The sequence below is a fragment of the Oncorhynchus mykiss genome, chromosome 11 (genome assembly GCF_013265735.2).
Source record: "Oncorhynchus mykiss isolate Arlee chromosome 11, USDA_OmykA_1.1, whole genome shotgun sequence".
NCBI lineage: Eukaryota > Metazoa > Chordata > Actinopteri > Salmoniformes > Salmonidae > Oncorhynchus > Oncorhynchus mykiss.
This window is the reverse complement of record NC_048575.1, coordinates 7,360,191-7,380,312: the sequence shown is the minus strand read 5'-3', so window position 1 is coordinate 7,380,312 and position 20,122 is coordinate 7,360,191. Positions and strand designations below refer to the sequence as shown.

At 43.4% G+C, this 20,122-nt stretch overlaps 1 protein-coding gene across 2 annotated transcripts in view; it reads right to left on the bottom strand.

Annotated features, from left to right (window-relative positions):
• Positions 1-9,470, bottom strand: part of LOC110535202 (serine/threonine-protein kinase 17A) — a 56,421-nt gene extending 46,951 nt beyond the window's left edge. Inside the window, exon 1 of one of the 2 annotated variants that reach the window (XM_036934749.1) lies at positions 8,848-9,470. In XM_036934749.1, coding sequence (XP_036790644.1) covers positions 8,848-9,023 — 176 coding nt within the window. In that variant the 5' untranslated portion in view covers positions 9,024-9,470. The remainder of the gene's footprint in view (positions 1-8,847) is intronic. The other variant, XM_036934748.1, reaches the window with a different exon arrangement.
• Between the last annotated feature and the right edge of the window lie 10,652 nt (positions 9,471-20,122).

Below are 20,122 nucleotides of genomic sequence, written 5' to 3'. Positions count from 1 at the left end.
CACTGTTTTTGCAGCCCGGTCATCAACTACTTTTCTTCTAGTGTTGTTTTCACAGGTTTGCAGTGTCACCCGAGTGTCCTGAGTAGGTGCGGCCATCTTCTCAAAGAGCTCCGTTAATCATCAACGGGCACACGGAGAGTGAACCTGGGAGTAAATGAGGCAATGGCTGCAATGGCCTCATCACCTTTAGAACAAACAGCAAGGCAGGGCAAAGAGCTCCTACTGACTGCTCATTTTCCTCACTAAGAAAAGGGCCTTTGAGCTCTGTACCAACGCCAGGACTGAAACCAGAGGCCTGTTTACTCCGTGTCTAATGAACTCTGACATTATGTGACCCCTTGTGTGTAGAGGAGTGGGACAGAGAGAGAGGAAGACAGGGGTTGCCTATTCATTTGTTCTTTGGGCACAGAGAGGGACATTTTCTGAATACCTTGGGAAAGGTCATTACCTCATCGCCCTCCCCTGGGCTGCCTCGTCGGCCTCCCCTGGGCTGCCTTGTCGGCCTCCCCTGGGCTGCCTCGATGCCCTCCCCTGGGCTGCCTCGTCGCCCTCCCCTGGGCTGCCTCGTCGCCCTCCCCTGGGCTGCCTCGTCGCCCTCCCCTGGGCTGCCTCGTCGCCCTCCCCTGGGCTGCCTCGACGCCCTCCCCTGGGCTGCCTCGACGCCCTCCCCTGGGCTGCCTCGACGCCCTCCCCTGGGCTGCCTCGACGCCCTCCCCTGGGCTGCCTCGACGCCCTCCCCTGGGCTGCCTCGACGCCCTCCCCTGGGCTGCCTCGTCGCCCTCCCCTGGGCTGCCTCGACGCCCTCCCCTGGGCTGCCTCGACGCCCTCCCCTGGGCTGCCTCGACGCCCTCCCCTGGGCTGCCTCGACGCCCTCCCCTGGGCTGCCTCGACGCCCTCCCCTGGGCTTCCTCGACGCCCTCCCCTGGGCTGCCTCGACGCCCTCCCCTGGGGATGTCCGTTTCTAAATCCCACCGTGTCTTTTCAGTGCGGCTCAGGATCCGTTACATGGTGGTTAATCGGCCACAATAAAAGACGCGGTTCACTCGCCACGCCTATGTGGAGATGAACAATTTCCATACTCGTGTTAGACTTCCTCGCCTGGATTTCTCTCTCTCGGCACAGGCTCAGTACATGTGAAAGGGCATGACAAATTGAATTTGCTGAGGGAGAAAGGTAACACCATAGCATGTAGCACCGTTTTAATCCTACAGGGTCTCAACGGCATGCGTTAATAATCAACAGAAAACGGATTAGGCCCAGTTGATGACAGAAATGAGAGATTTCTTGCTGAGGCGTGTAACAGCTGTAGAAGGACAGAAAGTTAAATCAACGTCATTAAATTGCTTTGAAGGGAGGAAGAATAGAGAGTGACATACACCCCTCCCTGCCCTGCCCATCATCTCTTGAGACAAGAGAGTACAGAGGGATCTCGTGGATGGGGTTCAATAACCAACTTGGCTTTCACATGTCCTCCCCCCTCATTTCTCCGCGGTTGGCTGTTTCCACGGCGCTCAGCAAATGTTGCCTCCGGCCCTGCCGCGAGACTCAAACAACATGAAAAGCTTGGGCGATGATGTCATGGTATCCTGCCTGACTGTCAAGACACATAGGTTCCTTCTGTGAGAAACAGAGGGGGAGGTTTTGGTCAAAACATGATAGGGGTTAGTAAAGGGGGTTTGGGACCGGGACCACACTGACAGGCAGGCGCGCACACACACACACACACACGACGACGTGAGCTATCCCAAGGAGTGTGTGTGTGTGTGCAGATGACTTGATGTTTTAGATGCTGGGGGAGTATGGGAGGGCGCGTACCACCTGCCCACAGCCTGCTGTAACTGCAGTCTAACCCTTCGGGGAAAGAGCAATTCTAAAACGTCACACTCTCTTATTAATCCATGATGACAGAGCTTTTTTTTCCTCCCCTGACGAGACACTGAAAGATCCACTGACCACTGGAATGTTATGGGGAAAACATCACAACTTTTCTTCAAAACATTCAATGGTGATATGACAGGATTATTTGAAGAGTTTTAGCACTACTTTCAGTCATACAGCCCTTAGCAATATGAACAGGCTTTAATTTTGGCATAGAGACGAAACTACTTGAAGAACTGAATATCCCATAAGGCTATTGTTTGAAGACGTAAACCTAGTTTAATTTATTAGAGCAAGTCTGGCAAGATCCAAAAGAGATGAAGCAAAGTGGAAATAAATGTGATGGATTTCACCAGAGAGCAGTAGAACGTGCTCTAGCCTCGCTCTATTTAATCCTGGGTTAACGTGCTCTAGCCTCTCTCTACGTAATCCTGGGTTAACCTGCTCTAGCCTCTCTCTACGTAATCCTGGGTTAACGTGCTCTAGCCTCTCTCTACGTAATCCTGGGTTAACGTGCTCTAGCCTCTCTCTACGTAATCCTGGGTTAACGTGCTCTAGCCTCTCTCTACGTAATCCTGGGTTAACGTGCTCTAGCCTCTCTCTACTTAATCCTGGGTTAACGTGCTCTAGCCTCTCTCTACTTAATCCTGGGTTAACGTGCTCTAGCCTCTCTCTACTTAATCCTGGGTTAATGTGCTCTAGCCTCTCTCTACTTAATCCTGGGTTAACGTGCTCTAGCCTCTCTCTACTTAATCCTGGGTTAACGTGCTCTAGCCTCTCTCTACTTAATCCTGGGTTAATGTGCTCTAGCCTCTCTCTACTTAATCCTGGGTTAACGTGCTCTAGCCTCTCTCTACTTAATCCTGGGTTAACGTGCTCTAGCCTCTCTCTACTTAATCCTGGGTTAACGTGCTCTAATCTCTCTCTATGTAATCCTGGGTTATCTTGGTTTCATCTGTATGCTGCCTGAGGCATGTGATAGAGTTGTTTTTAACTGAAACAATAATAATAATACTTAAAAAGCTCAAAATATTTAGACTACAGCAAGACTGACGCTTTTAGCCCTGTTACCAACCTAATTCCTTGACATTTGGTGACGAACTAAACTACGAGTGGTTGACGAACTAAACTACGAGTATAGCCTTTAAACTACTCATTTATCTAGTGAATTCTTTGGAATTTAGGCCTGAAGAGTCTTAAAGGGGCAGTGCAGTCAAAAACGTGATTTTCCTGTGTTTTATGGATATTTCCACACCATGAGGTTGGAATAATACTGTGTGAAATTGTGAAAATGACAATACCATTTTAGTGTAAGAGCTGTTTGAAAAGACCGCCTAAAATTTCAGCTCGTTTTGCACGGTGGAGTATTGGCCTGCCTGACAATGTCACCTGGCGGTATAGGTTAATTAATAGACGAATAACAAATAATCAAATCTCTCTGCCAATAACAGACAGTTTGCAGGTTACATATCCTTCCCATTAGGCTCCTTGTTCAAAACACTTACAGACAGTCGTAGCAAAATTATTGCTTGAGAAAATGCCTTTTGCCTGATTGGTGGAGTGTTGCAGAGATGGTTGTCCTTCAAGAAGGTTCTCGCATCTCCACAGAGGAACTCTGGAGCTCTGTCAGAGTGACCAACAGGTTATTGGTCACCTCCCTGACCAAGGCCCTTCTCCCCCGATCACTCAGTTAGGAAGAGTCTTGGTGGTTCCACACTTCTTTCATTTAAGAATGATGGAGGCCACTGTGTTCTTGGGGACCTTCAATGCTGCAGAATTTTTTTGTACCCTATCCCAGATCTGTGCCTCGACACAATCTTGTCTCTGAGCCCTACAGACAATTCCTTCGACTTCAAGGTGGTCTGAATACTTTCGGAATGCACTCCACATTGATCTGGTACTTGTACACCCTGTATATAGCTCCATAGTGATCTGGTACTCCCTGTATATAGCTCCACATTGATCTGGTACTCCCTGTATATAGCTCCACATTGATCTGGTACTGGTACTCCCTGTATATAGCTCCACATTGATCTGGTACTCCCTGTATAGAGCTCCACATTGATCTGGTGCTCCCTGTATATAGCTCCACATTGATCTGGTACTGGTACTCCCTGTATATAGCTCCACATTGATCTGGTACTGGTACTTCCTGTATATACCTCCACATTGATCTGGTACTGGTACTCCCTGTATATAGCACAACATTGATCTGGTACTCCCTGTATATAGCTCCACATTGATCTGGTACTGGTACTCCCTGTATATAGCTCCACATTGATCTGGTACTCCCTGTATATAGCTCCACATTGATCTGGTACTCCCTGTATATAGCTCCACATTGATCTGGTACTGGTACTTCCTGTATAGAGCTCCACATTGATCTGGTACTCCGTGTATATAGCTCCACATTGATCTGGTATTCCCTGTATATAGCTCCACATTGATCTGGTACTGGTACTCCCTGTATAGAGCTCCACATTGATCTGGTACTCCCTGTATATAGCTCCACATTGATCTGGTACTGGTACTCCCTGTATATAGCTCCACATTGATCTGGTACTCCCAGTATATTGCTCCACATTGATCTGGTACTCCCTGTATATAGCTCCACATTGATCTGGTACTCCCTGTATAGAGCTCCACATTGATCTGGTACTCCCAGTATATAGCTCCACATTGATCTGGTACTCCCTGTATATAGCTCCACATTGATCTGGTACTGGTACTCCCTGTATATAGCTCCACATTGATCTGGTACTGGTACTTCCTGTATATAGCTCCACATTGATCTGGTACTGGTACTTCCTGTATAGAGCTCCACATTGATCTGGTACTGGTACTCCCTGTATATAGCTCCACATTGATATGGTACTGGTACTTCCTGTATATAGCTCCACATTGATATGGTACTGGTACTTCCTGTATATAGCTCCACATTGATCTGGTACTGGTACTTCCTGTATAGAGCTCAATTATTTTGTATTTTGTTCCTCGTTCTACTATTTTCATTATTTTATTTTTATTCTGCATCATTGAAGGGCTTGTAAGCAATAATTTCACAATAAATTTTACATCGTTGTAGTCGGCGCATGTGACAAATAAAATCGCATTTTATTTAAAATACACAAAAAAGACTAACACAGGTGACACGAGCACAGTCGAACACACAGGTGACACGAGCACAGTAGAACACACAGGTGACACGAGCACAGTAGAACACACAGGTGACACGAGCACAGTCGAACACACAGGGGACACGAGCACAGTAGAACACACAGGGGACACGAGCACAGTAGAACACACAGGGGACACAAGCACAGTCGAACACACAGGTGACACGAGCACAGTAGAACACACAGGTGACACGAGCACAGTAGAACACACAGGTGACACGAGCACAGTCGAACACACAGGTGACACGAGCACAGTCGAACACACAGGTGACACGAGCACAGTAGAACACACAGGTGACACGAGCACAGTAGAACACACAGGTGACACGAGCACAGTCGAACACACAGGTGACACGAGCACAGTCGAACACACAGGTGACACGAGCACAGTAGAACACACAGGTGACACGAGCACAGTAGAACACACAGGTGACACGAGCACAGTAGAACACACAGGTGACACGAGCACAGTAGAACACACAGGTGACACGAGCACAGTCGAACACACAGGTGACACGAGCACAGTCGAACACACAGGTGACACGAGCACAGTAGAACACACAGGTGACACGAGCACAGTAGAACACACAGGTGACACGAGCACAGTAGAACACACAGGTGACACGAGCACAGTAGAACACACAGGGGACACGAGCACAGTAAAACACACAGGTGACACGAGCACAGTAGAACACACAGGGGACACGAGCACAGTAGAACACACAGGGGACACAAGCACAGTAGAACACACAGGGGACACGTACACAGTCGAACACACAGGTGACACGAGCACAGTAGAACACACAGGTGACACGAGCACAGTAGAACACACAGGTGACACGAGCACAGTAGAACACACAGGTGACACGAGCACAGTAGAACACACAGGTGACACGAGCACAGTAGAACACACAGGTGACACGAGCACAGTAGAACACACAGCTCAAATTGAGTTCCAGGCTAAATAACGAGGTTCATAATCTCCTGGCAGCTGGCGTACTTACAAACAACTCAACCAAATGAAACAGCTTAGTAGTGTAATTTATTAGTCAAGTGCTTACTTCAGCTTTACAGACAGATACCTTCATTAATCACAATGATTTACAGAAATAAGCATACAAAGCCAACCAAAACAAAACACATGATATTTACACACGGCTCGCACTACTGCCTCAATTCAGGCGTCCAGACATCGTAATTGAATGTTTCTCATCGAGGTGGTAAAGGACTAATGGTCATAATATCAGTTGGTACAGTATGACCACTGTAGATTGTTAGCCATCATGCATCTCCAGCTAACTTCATGACATCCATGCCTTATGGAGGAAAAATCTATTTGTAATCAATCCATACAAACACATTAGACGTGTGTAGGCTCGGCCGAATTCAATTGAATGTGAAATGTTGAGTGTCACAGTAACAGAGGTGGTTTCAGGACTCATCTGAGACCTGGGAACAGTGATTCCTTGTGGGCCTTTTCTAAAAAAATACTCTAGCCAATGTTCCATGAAGTTCTCCTATGGCAAAATGTAACTCCTGTTCCCATTTGCAGGCACTAAGCTTCAGTCTCAGGCTAGATAGCCGTTTCCATGCTATTCTGCCAAACAAACACACACATAGCAGAGGCAGCCAATCAGATACCATGAAGAAATGATCCTACAGACAGAGTTCACATTTTTTTAAATATTTTTCTACAGTTTGATGCTCCATGATAAATTAATTAACAGTGAGTACGTACATAGCAACAAACATCAGCTAGAGATTGTGGGGCTTTGGCCAGAGGATGCTTGTGACCAGTCACCAGATGGGTACTTCCCTAGCAGCTGGTCACTGGGCAGAGGGAACGATGATCTGATTCGGATGTGGCTTAGTCAAACACTTTGAAGTGAGTGCCTTTGGCTAATCTCAGACCCAACGGCAGGTCATGTGATGCAAAGTCACATTCTGAATGTCCCTCTTATGAAATAAATGGCTTAAAACGTCAGACAGACATGCATAGCTCAAATGCCTTCTATAAAAGGACAATGCCTTTGACATCCAACAGGACTCACGCACTTCTTATCGGCTTAATCTATTCAGAGGAGATATACCGTAGGTCAGGAATCATCAACTAGTCGATGGGGATGATTTTTTTTTTCATTTTATTGAGTAGATGGTCAGGGGGCCGGAACATAATTACAAATCATTTGTAGACTGCAAATTGACCACAAGAAACCCAAACAGATATAACATATGACTAAAACATAATAATTTCAAACTTTGCTTACCAAGATCACAAGATCACTCTCTATTATGCGTGGGATTACTTTGGAACACATTTCCAAAATGTAAATCACATGGAGCTGATTAGATTTTACAGTCTTTTATGTAAAACAATAAATATATATATATATATATATATATAAATATTGGAAATCTGTTCCAAAGTATATATATATATATATAGATATATATATATATTACCCTGCTGTAGGTTTTGCTTGGGGTCAACATGGTGCCATTCACAGGGTTGAGTGTGGTGTTTGCATTGCCTAGTCTAAGTGGCGCTCTTTACAATGCTCACAGGGCAAAAGACACAATGCCCTGACTTTAACTAGCATGTTAAGAGAGCTGTGTGGAAAGAGGAGGCTGAGACATTTCCACTCGTTAAAAAAAACCCACACTGGAATCCCCCATTCGTTCTCTGTCAGTGAAGCAGAGAAAGAACCACAGAGTTGGCTCCCAAGAAGTGGACTAAAGCCATTATTCAGTGGTGAAGTTTGGAGTTTGAAAGTGCCAATGACAAGATAGTCTTGAAGTATTTCCCTTGGCATCATTGAATTGAGAGTCAATACAGCCGGCTATGCAGTATTTACCAGGTGCTTCATCATACTTTATAACATGGAGAGAGCTGCATTTAGGCTAAGTCACTGGTGCAACTAAAGGCAATTTGAAACATACAGCCCATTGCTGCAAATTATAACATACAGCCCATTGCCAAAGTGTTTGTAAACTGCATTTAGGAAGGAAAGGAATCTGTCCCAAGACAAGGCCTAGTGAAGACTGGCTGAAAACTGAGGGGAATTGCATTTTTCCTTACAGAAAATAACTCATGTGCTTCAGTGATGCTTATTTTTTATATATTTGTTTTTACAATTTATCAGACACATCAGCTCACATTGCAGTTCAAACACTCAGCAAAGATATGACGCCTCGAGTGACCTTGCTGTGGAGAAAACGCAAGCCCACCGCTATAGCCTGCCATACATAGCCTTCTCCAGCATTCTCAAACAAGAGGCGTGATTTTTCAGCTGGCACCCTATACTCAAGGGTGAACATTAAATGCACGAATGGCTTGTCTCCAAGTGCGCGGTGACATTGACGCAAGTCCCTTCAACGGATTCCCAATTTACACGGATGTCTACAATCAAAAATCTATGTTGCAAAACCCTTAATTAACTGCTGGACAGAATATCATGGCGTAATGTTAAATAAAATAATGTCAAATAACTTGCGGTGCAGACAAATACCTACACAATGACAGCAGGAAAGGAGACCTCATCTAACTAGAGATAGCTAGTAGCTACCACATCTAACTACCACAGCCAGAAACGGGGATATTTGAATATCAACTATTCAAGAAATGGCAACATTTTTTTTGCACTACATCTTCAGTATTATCAGAAGTATGGAAACAGACAGACACAGTAGCTCAGAAGTTCTTCAGACAATTCCCAGAGAGACAAGCTGGATAGATGCTCAGCATCAGATCTACAGTAACGTTATTTACTAAGAACGTATTAACGTTGGTTACCTGCCAAGTTCTTTGCCCGGAATGATGGTGTAGTGGTCAGTGAATGGTTCATTCTTGATAAGAGTTTTGATCTCGGAAAGTAGCCCAAAACAGTTCTGGTTTGGTTCGGCTACCTGGCCATAGTGGCACCGCGTTCGGCTCCTTGTCTCTCGGCTCCGGGGACATTCAGGAATCATCGCGTCGATTCGATCAGGGCTGAATGTTTTACAGCGTGCTGTCTTTCCTGTCACTTTAAAACAAAACAGACAACGACAGCAACCCCAACTTCCCTAGTAGGCTGGAAGACTAGTAGTAGACGTTGGCTACAATATGATCACAAAAGTAGCAGTACTTCACAGCTTTAGGAGTGATAAAATAAGACCGCATCCCTCATGGATATTTCAGAGGAGAAAACTGTTACTTTCATGTGTAATTAAATGATGTCGAAGCGTGCAACAATGCTTCAATATTTTAAACTCAACTGACTGTTTGTAACCGGGCTGTCTAATCTGATTTCGCTCTCTCATCTGTCTGAACAACGGATGAAATAATATATTACACATTTACAGTCAGATACTTTGTCTCTGTCACCGTGGTAGCACTCTTGATTGACAAGCAATTTGACCAAATAGGGCAGCGCATGCTTCTTCACATCAGGCAGGGGGAGGGCTCTCCACATCAACAATGTATAAAAACCCTGGACTGTATGTTATGCATTGGCCAATGAGTGGATTTTGACGGCCATATTGTCCCTCCTCAGAAACGCAGTCCTCCATAAGAATGAATGGAATTCTACAGCATTTAATTTAAATGTTTCAAGGACAAAATTCATGTATTTAAGTGTTTTTTGTTAACATTGGTACTTCATTTTTATTGTTTATGTTTAGCTCACATAATATGGGCTGTATTCATCGATCTGGCCAAGGCTTTCGACTCTGTCAATCACCATATTTTTACCAGCAGACTCAACAGCCTTGGTTTCTCAAATGACTGCCTCGCCTGGTTCACCAACTACTTCTCAGACAGAGTTCATTGTGTCAAATCGGAGGGCCTGCTGTCCGGATTTCTGGCAGTCTCTATTGGGGTGCCACAGGGTTCAATTCTCGGGCCGACTCTTTTCTCTGTATACAGTGCCTTGCGAAAGTATTCGGCCCCCTTGAACTTTGCGACCTTTTGCCACATTTCAGGCTTCAAACATAAAGATATAAAACTGTATTTTTTTGTGAAGAATCAACAACAAGTGGGACACAATCATGAAGTGGAACGACATTTATTGGATATTTCAAACTTTTTTAACAATTCAAAACTGAAAAATTGGGCGTGCAAAATTATTCAGCCCCTTTACTTTCAGTGCAGCAAACTCTCTCCAGAAGTTCAGTGAGGATCTCTGAATGATCCAATGTTGACCTAAATGACTAATGATGATAAATACAATCCACCTGTGTGTAATCAAGTCTCCGTAAAAATGCAACTGCACAGTGATAGTCTCAGAGGTCCGTTAAAAGCGCAGAGAGCATCATGAAGAACAAGGAACACACCAGGCAGGTCCGAGATACTGTTGTGAAGAAGTTTAAAGCCGGATTTGGATACAAAAATATTTCCCAAGCTTTAAACATCCCAAGGAGCACTGTGCAAGCGATAATATTGAAATGGAAGGAGTATCAGACCACTGCAAATCTACCAAGACCTGGCCGTCCCTCTAAACTTTCAGCTCATACAAGGAGAAGACTGATCAGAGATGCAGCCAAGAGGCCCATGATCACTCTGGATGAACTGCAGAGATCTACAGCTGAGGTGGGGGACTCTGTCCATAGGACAACAATCAGTCGTATATTGCACAAATCTGGCCTTTATGGAAGAGTGGCAAGAAGAAAGCCATTTCTTAAAGATATCCATAAAAAGTGTCGTTTAAAGTTTGCCACAAGCCACCTGGGAGACACACCAAACATGTGGAAGAAGGTGCTCTGGTCAGATGAAACCAAAATTGAACTTTTTGGCAACAATGCAAAACGTTATGTTTGGCGTAAAAGCAACACAGCTGAACACACCATCCCCACTGTCAAACATGGTGGTGGCAGCATCATGGTTTGGGCCTGCTTTTCTTCAGCAGGGACAGGGAAGATGGTTAAAATTGATGGGAAGATGGATGGAGCCAAATACAGGACCATTCTGGAAGAAAACCTGATGGAGTCTGCAAAAGACCTGAGACTGGGACGGAGATTATGATCCAAAACATAAAGCAAAATCTACAATAGAATGGTTCAAAAATAAACATATCCAGGTGTTTGAATGGCCACTTCATGATTGTGTCCCACTTGTTGTTGATTCTTCACAAAAAAATACAGTTTTATATCTTTATGTTTGAAGCCTGAAATGTGGCAAAAGGTCGCAAAGTTCAAGGGGGCCGAATACTTTCGCAAGGCACTGTATATCAATGATGTCGCTCTTGCTGCGGGTGATTCTCTGATCCACCTCTATGCAGACGACACCATTCTGTATTCTTCTGGCCCTTCTTTGGACACTGTGTTAACTAACCTCCAGACGAGCTTCAAAGCCACACAACTCTCCTTCCGAGGCCTCCAACTGCTCTTAAATGCAAGTAAAACTAAATGCATGTTTTTCAACTGATCGCTGCCCACATCTGCCCGCCCGTCCAGCATCACTACCTTGGACGGTTCTGACTTGGAGTATGTGGACAACTACAAATACCTAGGTGTCTGGCTAGACTGTAAACTCTGCTTCCAGACTCACATTAAGCATCTCCAATCTAAAACGAAACCTAGAATCGGCTTCCTATTTCGCAACAGGGCATCCTTCACTCATGCTGCCAAACATACCCTCGTAAAATGGACTATCCTACCGATCCTTGACTTCCTTGCACCCCAGTATCTCTACTTGCACACTCACCTTCTGTACATCTATCACTCCAGTGTTTAATTGCTATATCGTAATTATTTCGCCACTATGGCCTATTTATTGCCCTTATCCTACCTTATTTGCACACGCTGTATATAGACTTTTTCTATTGTATTATTGACTGTATGTGTGTTTATCCCATGTGTAACTCTGTGTTGTTGTTTGTGTTGCACTGCTTTGCTTTATATTGGCCAGGTCGCAGTTGTAAATGAGAACTTGTTCTCAACTAGCCTATCTGGTTCAATAAAGGTGAAATAAAAATGAGAAAAACATGTGTATTAAGGTAGTAGAATAAATGTGTCAAAAATAAATGTACACATTAATAAATGCATTTCCATAGCTTCCAACATATTTTTTTACAATGGAGGGGGAGTAACAAGATTGAGGCCTGGAAGCTTCAAAACAGCGCCCTCTATGAGTCATCTATTGTATATATATATATAAATCGTTGCTCCATACCAGTTAGATCTGCTTACAGTGGGTGCAGTGCCAACAGTCTTATTCAATTAACTTCAATTTGCTTTAAATATCCTAACTGGTAATCGGACACAGCACAACCATTAGGTCACTGGGAGAATTCCCAGGAAGATGTAATCCATCGATTGTCAATACATTCCACTTGTCTAACCTGTATCCATTTTTATAGTATTTTGGCATAGTAAAATCTGGGCAATGTGCACAAACCTGAACACGTTAACCAGCGAGAGTCATCAAAATAGAAGAGAGAAGAGTAGAATACAATATCATTCTTTACTGTTGATCTAGTAGTAGTAGTAGGAGTATTCGTAGTATTATTATTATTATTATTAGTAGTAAAGAGTGGTATTAATACAAATAGTAGCAGAATTAGTGTTGGTTGTAGTAGTGGTAGTAGTGTTAGTAGTAGTAGTGGTAGTAGTAGTAGTAGTAGTAGTATTCGTATAATTATTATTATTATTAGTAGTAGTAGTAGTGGTAGTAATACAAATAGTAGCAGAATTAGTGTTGGTTGTAGTAGTGGTAGTAGTGTTAGTAGTAGTAGTAGTAGTAGTAGTAGTAGTAGTGGTAGTAGTGTTAGTAGTAGTAGCGGTAGTAGTGTTAGTAGTAGTAGTGGTAGTAGTGTTAGTAGTAGTAGTAGTAGTGATAGCAGTAATGATAGTAGTAGTAGTAGTAGTGTTAGTAGTAATGATAGTGGTAGTAGTAGTAGTAGTAGTAGTGGTAGTACTGCTACTACTACTACTAGTGGTTGGGGTTGTAGAAGTAGTAGTATTGGTAGAAGTGGAAGTAGTGGTAGTAATAGCAGTAGTAATAGTAATAGTGTCAGCAGCAGTAGTGGTAATGGTAGTAATAGTAGTAATAGTATTGTAGCAGTAGCAGTAGTAATAGTAGTAGTAGCAGAAGCAGTAGTAGCAGTAGTAGAGGTAGTGTAAGTAGTAGTGGTGGTGGTATTAGTAGTAGTAAAAGTAGTAATGGTAGGTGTAGTGGTAGTAGTGGTAGCGGTAGTGGTAGTGGTGGTAGTAGTGGAAGTGGTAGTGGCGGTAGTGGTGGTACTGGTAGTGGCAGTAGTAGTAGTAGTGGTAGTGGTAGTAGTATAAGTGGTGGTAGTGGTAGTGGTAGTAGTAGTAGTAGAATAATGGTGGTGGTAGTAGTAGTAGGATAAGTAATGGTAGTTGTAGTGGTAATAGTGGTAGTGATAGTGGTAGCAGAAGTAGTAGCAGTAGTGGTAGTAGTGGTGGTAGTAGTAGTAGTAGCAGCAGTAGCAGGCGTAGCAGTAGTAGTGGTAGTAGTGGTAGTAGTAGTATTGTTAGTGGTAGTAGTAGTAGGAGTAGTATAACTTGTAGTAGTAGTAGTAATGGTAGGTGTAGTGGTAGTAGTGGTAGCGGTAGCGGTAGTATTGGTAGTGGTAGTGGTAGTATTGGTAGTGGTGGTGGTAGTAGTTGTAGTAGTAGTGTTGCTAGTAGTTGTAGTATTAGTAATTGTAGTTTTAGTAGTGTTAGTGGTAGTGGTAGTAGTGGTAGTGGCAGTATTGGTAGTGGTAGTGGTGGTGGTAGTAGTTGTAGTAGCAGGAGTAGTATTGCTAGTAGTTGTAGTATTAGTAATTGTAGTTTTAGTAGTGTTAGTGGTAGTGGTAGTAGTGGTAGTGGCGGTAGTGGTAGAAGTAGCGGTAGTAGTAGTAGAGGTAGTGTTAGTGGTAGTAGAAGTACTAGTAGTCGTGGTAGTAGCGGTGGTAGTAGTAGCAGTAGCAGTAGTAGCAGTGGTAGAAGTGGTAGTAGTGGTAGTAGTGGTGGTAGTATTAGTGTTAGTAGTGGTAGTGGCAGTAGTAGGAGGCGTAGATGTGGTGGTAGTCGTAGTAGTGGTAGTAGTGGTTTTGCTAGTAGTAGTAGTAGTAGTAGTAGTAGTAATGGTAGTTGTAGTGGTAGTGGTAGTAGAAGTGGTGGTAGTAACGGTGGTAGTAGTAGTAGTAGTAGTAGTAGTAGTGTTAGTGGTAGAGGTGGTGGTAGTGGTAGTTGCGGTAGTAGTAGTAGTAGTAGTAGTAGTTGTAGTAGTATTAGAAGTAGTAGTTGTTGTAGAAGTAGTAGTAGTAGTAGTGGTAGTAGTAGTGGTAGTACAGGTAGTAATAGTAGTAATGTAAGTACTAGTAGTAGTGGTAGCAGTAGTATTAGTAGTAATATTAGAAGATTTAGCAGTAGCGGTAGTAATAGTAGTAGTGGTAGTAATAGTAGTAGTGGTAGTATTTGTAGTAATAGTAGCATTAGTAGTAGTAGTATTAGTATTTGTAGTAATAGCAGTAGAAGTATCAGTAGCAGTAGTAGTAGTAGTAGCAGTGGTATTAGCAGTAGTAGTAGTAGCAGTAGTATTAGTAGTAATATTAGAAGATTTAGCAGTAGCGGTAGTAATAGTAGTAGTGGTAGTAATAGTAGTAGTGGTAGTATTTGTAGTAATAGTAGCATTAGTAGTAGTAGTATTAGTATTTGTAGTAATAGCAGTAGAAGTATCAGTAGCAGCAGTAGTCGTAGTAGCAGTAGCATAAGCAATACCAGTACTGGCATTAGTAGTAGTAGCAGTAGTAGTAGTAGCAGTAGCAGTAGTAGCAGTAGTAGTAGTAGTAGTAGCTGTGGCAGTTGTAGTAGCAGTAGCAGCAGCAGTCGTAGTAGTATCAGTAGTAGTAGTAGCTGTAGCAGCAGCAATAGCAGTACTGGCATTAGTAGTAGTAGTAGTAGTAGTAGCAGTAGTAGTGGTAGTAGTAGCAGTAGTAGTTGAAGTATCTAACCAATGCATATTGGGTTTCATCATAAACATGTATTTTACAATTTCTAAATTCTGCAAGACAAAGTCATACAGGACAAGGGTAGTTGAAAGAGAGAACAAAGGACCAATAGTTTCTCAATAGGCTCCCTCTTTTTGCAATATATAAGTAATTTCATAAATGTAAATTAGCAATTTGAATGCACATCTAATCTAAATACAGTATATCACACCTTTTCAACTAATGAATTAAAGAGTACTGTTTTACTTTGTTTCCAAGGGGATGTAACATTTAAAAAGAATATATGCAAATAGTTTTATTTAGAAAATCACACAAATAAGGTCCTCATAAACAAACTTACAGTACAGCTACATGACTCTCTATACGTAATTATCGCTGCCTCATTTATTTTGAAAGCTCTGATCAAGCTATGATCTTAAATATTTGAATACTTAAAATCAATAGCATCGTACTTAAATAACATAGTAGATGCTTTTACTAAGGGATGACCAGGATATTCTATGGATAAAATTATTCTAAAAGCCAGTAAAAATAGACAATAGACTGGCACATTTTTAAGGTAGTCAATTCAGGAAGTGATTTGAATATGACATTAAAAATATATAATACCTTCTACTTTTCAGTTTTGTAATGAATACTTTGGGAGAAAAAGGTGTAGATTCACCCACAGAGCACGGTAGATGTTTATTAGGCCTTAGCAGAAGTCAGGAATCGTGGTCACAGGCAGGCAATGGTCAAACACAGGCAGGCAATGGTCAGACACAGGCACGCAATGGTCAAACACAGGCAGGCAATGGTCAAACACAGGCAGGCAATGGTCAGACACAGGCAGGCAATGGTCAAACACAGGCAGGCAATGGTCAAACACAGGCAGGCAATGGTCAAACACAGGCAGGCAATGGTCAAACACAGGCAGGCAATGGTCAAACACAGGCAGGCAATGGTCAAACACAGGCAGGCAATGGTCAAACACAGGCAGGCAATGGTCAAACACAGGCAGGCAATGGTCAAAGGCAGGCAGGCAATGGTCAAAGGCAGGCAGGCAGTCAAAAACAAACAATACCTCACAACCATACAAACAGAAAGAACTGAACTAAATAAGGAGCTGATGAGACCAGGTGAGAAACCAACACAGGTGAAATCAATGAACAAAAATGAAAGAAACAAAGACAGTTCCAGAACACAAAGAAACAGGGCTACGTTCCAGAACACAAAGAAACAGGGCTACGTTCCAGAACACAAAGAAACAGGGCTACGTTCCAGAACACAAAGAAACAGGGCTACGTTCCAGAACACAAAGAAACAGGGCTACGTTCCAGAACACAAAGAAACAGGGCTACGTTCCAGAACACAAAGAAACAGGGCTACGTTCCAGAACACAAAGAAACAGGGCTACGTTCCAGAACACAAAGAAACAGGGCTACGTTCCAGAACACAAAGAAACAGGGCTACGTTCCAGAACACAAAGAAAAAGTAGCCCCTGATTGGACAAAAGGCCAATAATTATCCAAAAGATCAGAATTGGGCTTCCTCTCAACACAGCCTTAGTGTTTGAGAAATGTGTTCCAGTACATAACTGCAAGTCATTGTCATGATTACAGTTTTTTTGGATTGCTTACACACTAAAATTAACAGTAGTACACTATTAGCAAAACCTTACACTCAAGAAGCAAAACATCAGCCCATATTTGCACAACTATAAGCACATTGTCAACCTCACACTTTTTGCAAAACTCTACACACAGTGATTTGCAAAACACTAAACACACATTACACACAAAAATCTATCACGAAGTCACGTCCTTGCAATACCAAAGCACTGACTGTCAAATTACCACACCGTCCAGCCAATTGGTTCAACACAGTCATCAGGTGTGCAAACACCCGTTTGCTTAATTGTAGACACACCAATAAGGTGTATAAGCACTATAAAAAGCAGCAGGTGAGTTCATTGGTCTTCAAGCACAATGGAAAGAGTCAGAGAAAGAGTAAGACGATGACGACGAGGAAGAGGAGGAAGACAAGGAGGAAGACAAGAAAGTGCTCAAAGAGGACCGAATCTGACAAATGAGATCCGCGCAACACTGGTTGACCACGTTTTCAACCACGGCATGACGCTGAGGGAGGCTGGACTGCGAGTACAGCCAAATCTACTGCTTACAGTACTGTATTCTATGGACTATCAGCACTTCTGTTACCTTTTCCTGTGAAATTACTGTACTATTGTATACTGTTTTTTTTCGGATTGAGGGTCAGGGACGACAGGGGGGAAGGCCTCCTATGTTCACAGAACAGCAAGAGAGGGAGATAGTAAACATGGTTTTGGCCAACAATGCTATAACACTCAAGCAGCTCCAAGCTAACATTGTCAATAACCACACCATTTTCCACGATATCCATCAGGTCTCAACATCAACACTGCCACGCATCCTAAAAAAAAACATATTCAAATGAAGCAAATGTATCGAGTGCCTTTCGAGCGCAATTACGAAAGGTTGAAACGACTGCGGCATGATTATGCAGAGGTATGTATTCACTTTAGCAGTGTGATCTTGCATACTGTCTCAATCTTTTACTGTACTGTATGTATACTAGATCTACACTGAACGACACAATTTTGCCTGACACTGTTTTTCAGAGTTTTACGAATGGATGGAGAGGAGATCCAGCATGAGTTCATTTGCATAGATGAGGCTGGGTTCAACCTGACGAGAACACGAAGGAGGGGAAGAAACATCATTGGCCACAGGGCTATAGTCAATGTCCCAGGGCAACGTGGGGGTAATATAACACTCTGTGCAGCCATTACACAGAATGGTGTCCTCCACCGCCATGCCCATATGGGCCCTTACAACACAACACTCATACTTACATTCTTGGACCAATTGCACAACATAACAGCAGCAAATCAAATTGATCATATGCAATACATTGTTGTCTGGGACAATGTGTCTTTCCACCGCTCTGCTCTGATTCAGAACTGGTTTCAGCAACATCCACATTTCACCGTCTTATATCTTCCACCATACTCTCCATTCCTCAACCCTATAGAAGAGTTTTTCTCGGCATGGCTGTAGAAGGTATATGGTCTCCAGGCTGAGGTACCCCTCATCCAAGCCATGGACGAGACCTGTGACCAGATGGAGGTAGCAGCAATGCAAGGATGGATTTGTCATTCAAGACGTTTCTTTCCAAGGTGTCTTGCTAATGACAACATTGCCTGCGATGTTGATGAAATTCTCTGGCCAGATCCAGCTCGGCGACGAGACAATGTCTAGTTATTTTATTTTTTTGAACTTACAATATGTAAAGTGACGTTTGGTTACAGTATTATGAATCTCCATGTCAACCTTTTGGGCGTGTTGAGAAATAAATGAGTTTCTTCAGTCTGCAACATTGGTCTTGTGTAGTGTTTGGTGAATTCACATTATATTTGTACTTTGTTGATAGTAGCCTACTCTAGTCATAGGGAAGTAGAAGTGCTAAAAGTGTTTTAGGTTTATCACAGCAGAGTGTAACTCGTGCGAACAGAGTATAGTAATGTGAAACGTGTGTGTTTCATATGGTAACAAAGTGTGGTTTTTAAAAAGAAGTGTATAGTTTTTACAAGAGTGTTTAATTTTGCAAAGGATCTGTAGTGTTTTGCTAATTGGGTGTGTGGTTGTGCTAATTGGGTGTAGTGTTATGAAAACACGGGCCTTGTTTTGAAAATCATGCTTAAGCAATAAAAAAAAAAAACTAATTCTGAAAGACTGAAACGCTAGCTTACATTCTCAGGGCAAATGTAATGCTCGTCCCTTTCTTCTGTCTTTGTAAAGCTTCCACTTTATAAGACAAACTGCAGTGTAAACAGGGCGCTGTTTGCTTTGGAGGCTGTGGTGAAAAGGAGGTGGCCGACTGGAGGCTCTTTCCAGTCCTGCTCGTGATCCAATCCATCCATCCACAGCAGATTGAGGTTTTGGCCAAACAACTGGGTCAAACGGATTCAATTGAACAGATGATGAGTTTGTCCAATTAAGAACTTAGCTGTAACGAGAACCAGATGAGCGGCCTGGCAGCTGGAGCACGCCCTTCTGGGTGATTCATGATTTACAGACATGAGAATTTCAGGCTTCGCCGGCCTCTCCGCCACATCTGTCTGTTCAAAAGAGGCTGAGAGATATTGCAATGGTGCTCACGACGTAGCTGCAGTCAGTCACGACGTAGCTGCAGTCAGTCACAACGTAGCCATAGTCAGTCACGACGTAGCCATAGTCAGTCACAACGTAGCCATAGTCAGTCACGACGTAGCTGCAGTCAGTCACAATCACAACGTAGCCATAGTCAGTCACAATCACAACGTAGCCATAGTCAGTCAGTCACAACGTAGCCATAGTCAGTCACAGTCACGACGTAGCCATAGTCAGTCACAACGTAGCCAGTCACAACGTAGTCATAGTCAGTCACAACGTAGCCATAGTCAGTCACGACGTAGCTGCAGTCAGTCACAATCACAACGTAGCCATAGTCAGTCAGTCACAACGTAGCCATAGTCAGTCACAGTCACGATGTAGCCATAGTCAGTCACAGTCACGACGTAGCCATAGTCAGTCACAACGTAGCCAGTCACAACGTAGTCATAGTCAGTCACAACGTAGCCATAGTCAGTCACGACGTAGCTGCAGTCAGTCACAATCACAACGTAGCCATAGTCAGTCAGTCACAACGTAGCCATAGTCAGTCACAGTCACGATGTAGCCATAGTCAGTCACAGTCACGACGTAGCCATAGTCAGTCACAACGTAGCCAGTCACAACGTAGTCATAGTCAGTCACAACGTAGCCATAGTCAGTCACGACGTAGCTGCAGTCAGTCACAATCACAACGTAGCCATAGTCAGTCAGTCACAACGTAGCCATAGTCAGTCACAGTCACGATGTAGCCATAGTCAGTCACAGTCACGACGTAGCCATAGTCAGTCACAACGTAGCCAGTCACAACGTAGTCATAGTCAGTCACAACGTAGCCATAGTCAGTCGCAACGTAGCCATAGTCAGTCAGTCACGACGTAGCCGTAGTCAGTCACAGTCACGACGTAGCCGTAGTCAGTCAGTCATGACGTAGCCGTAGTCAGTCACAATCAAGACGTAGCCG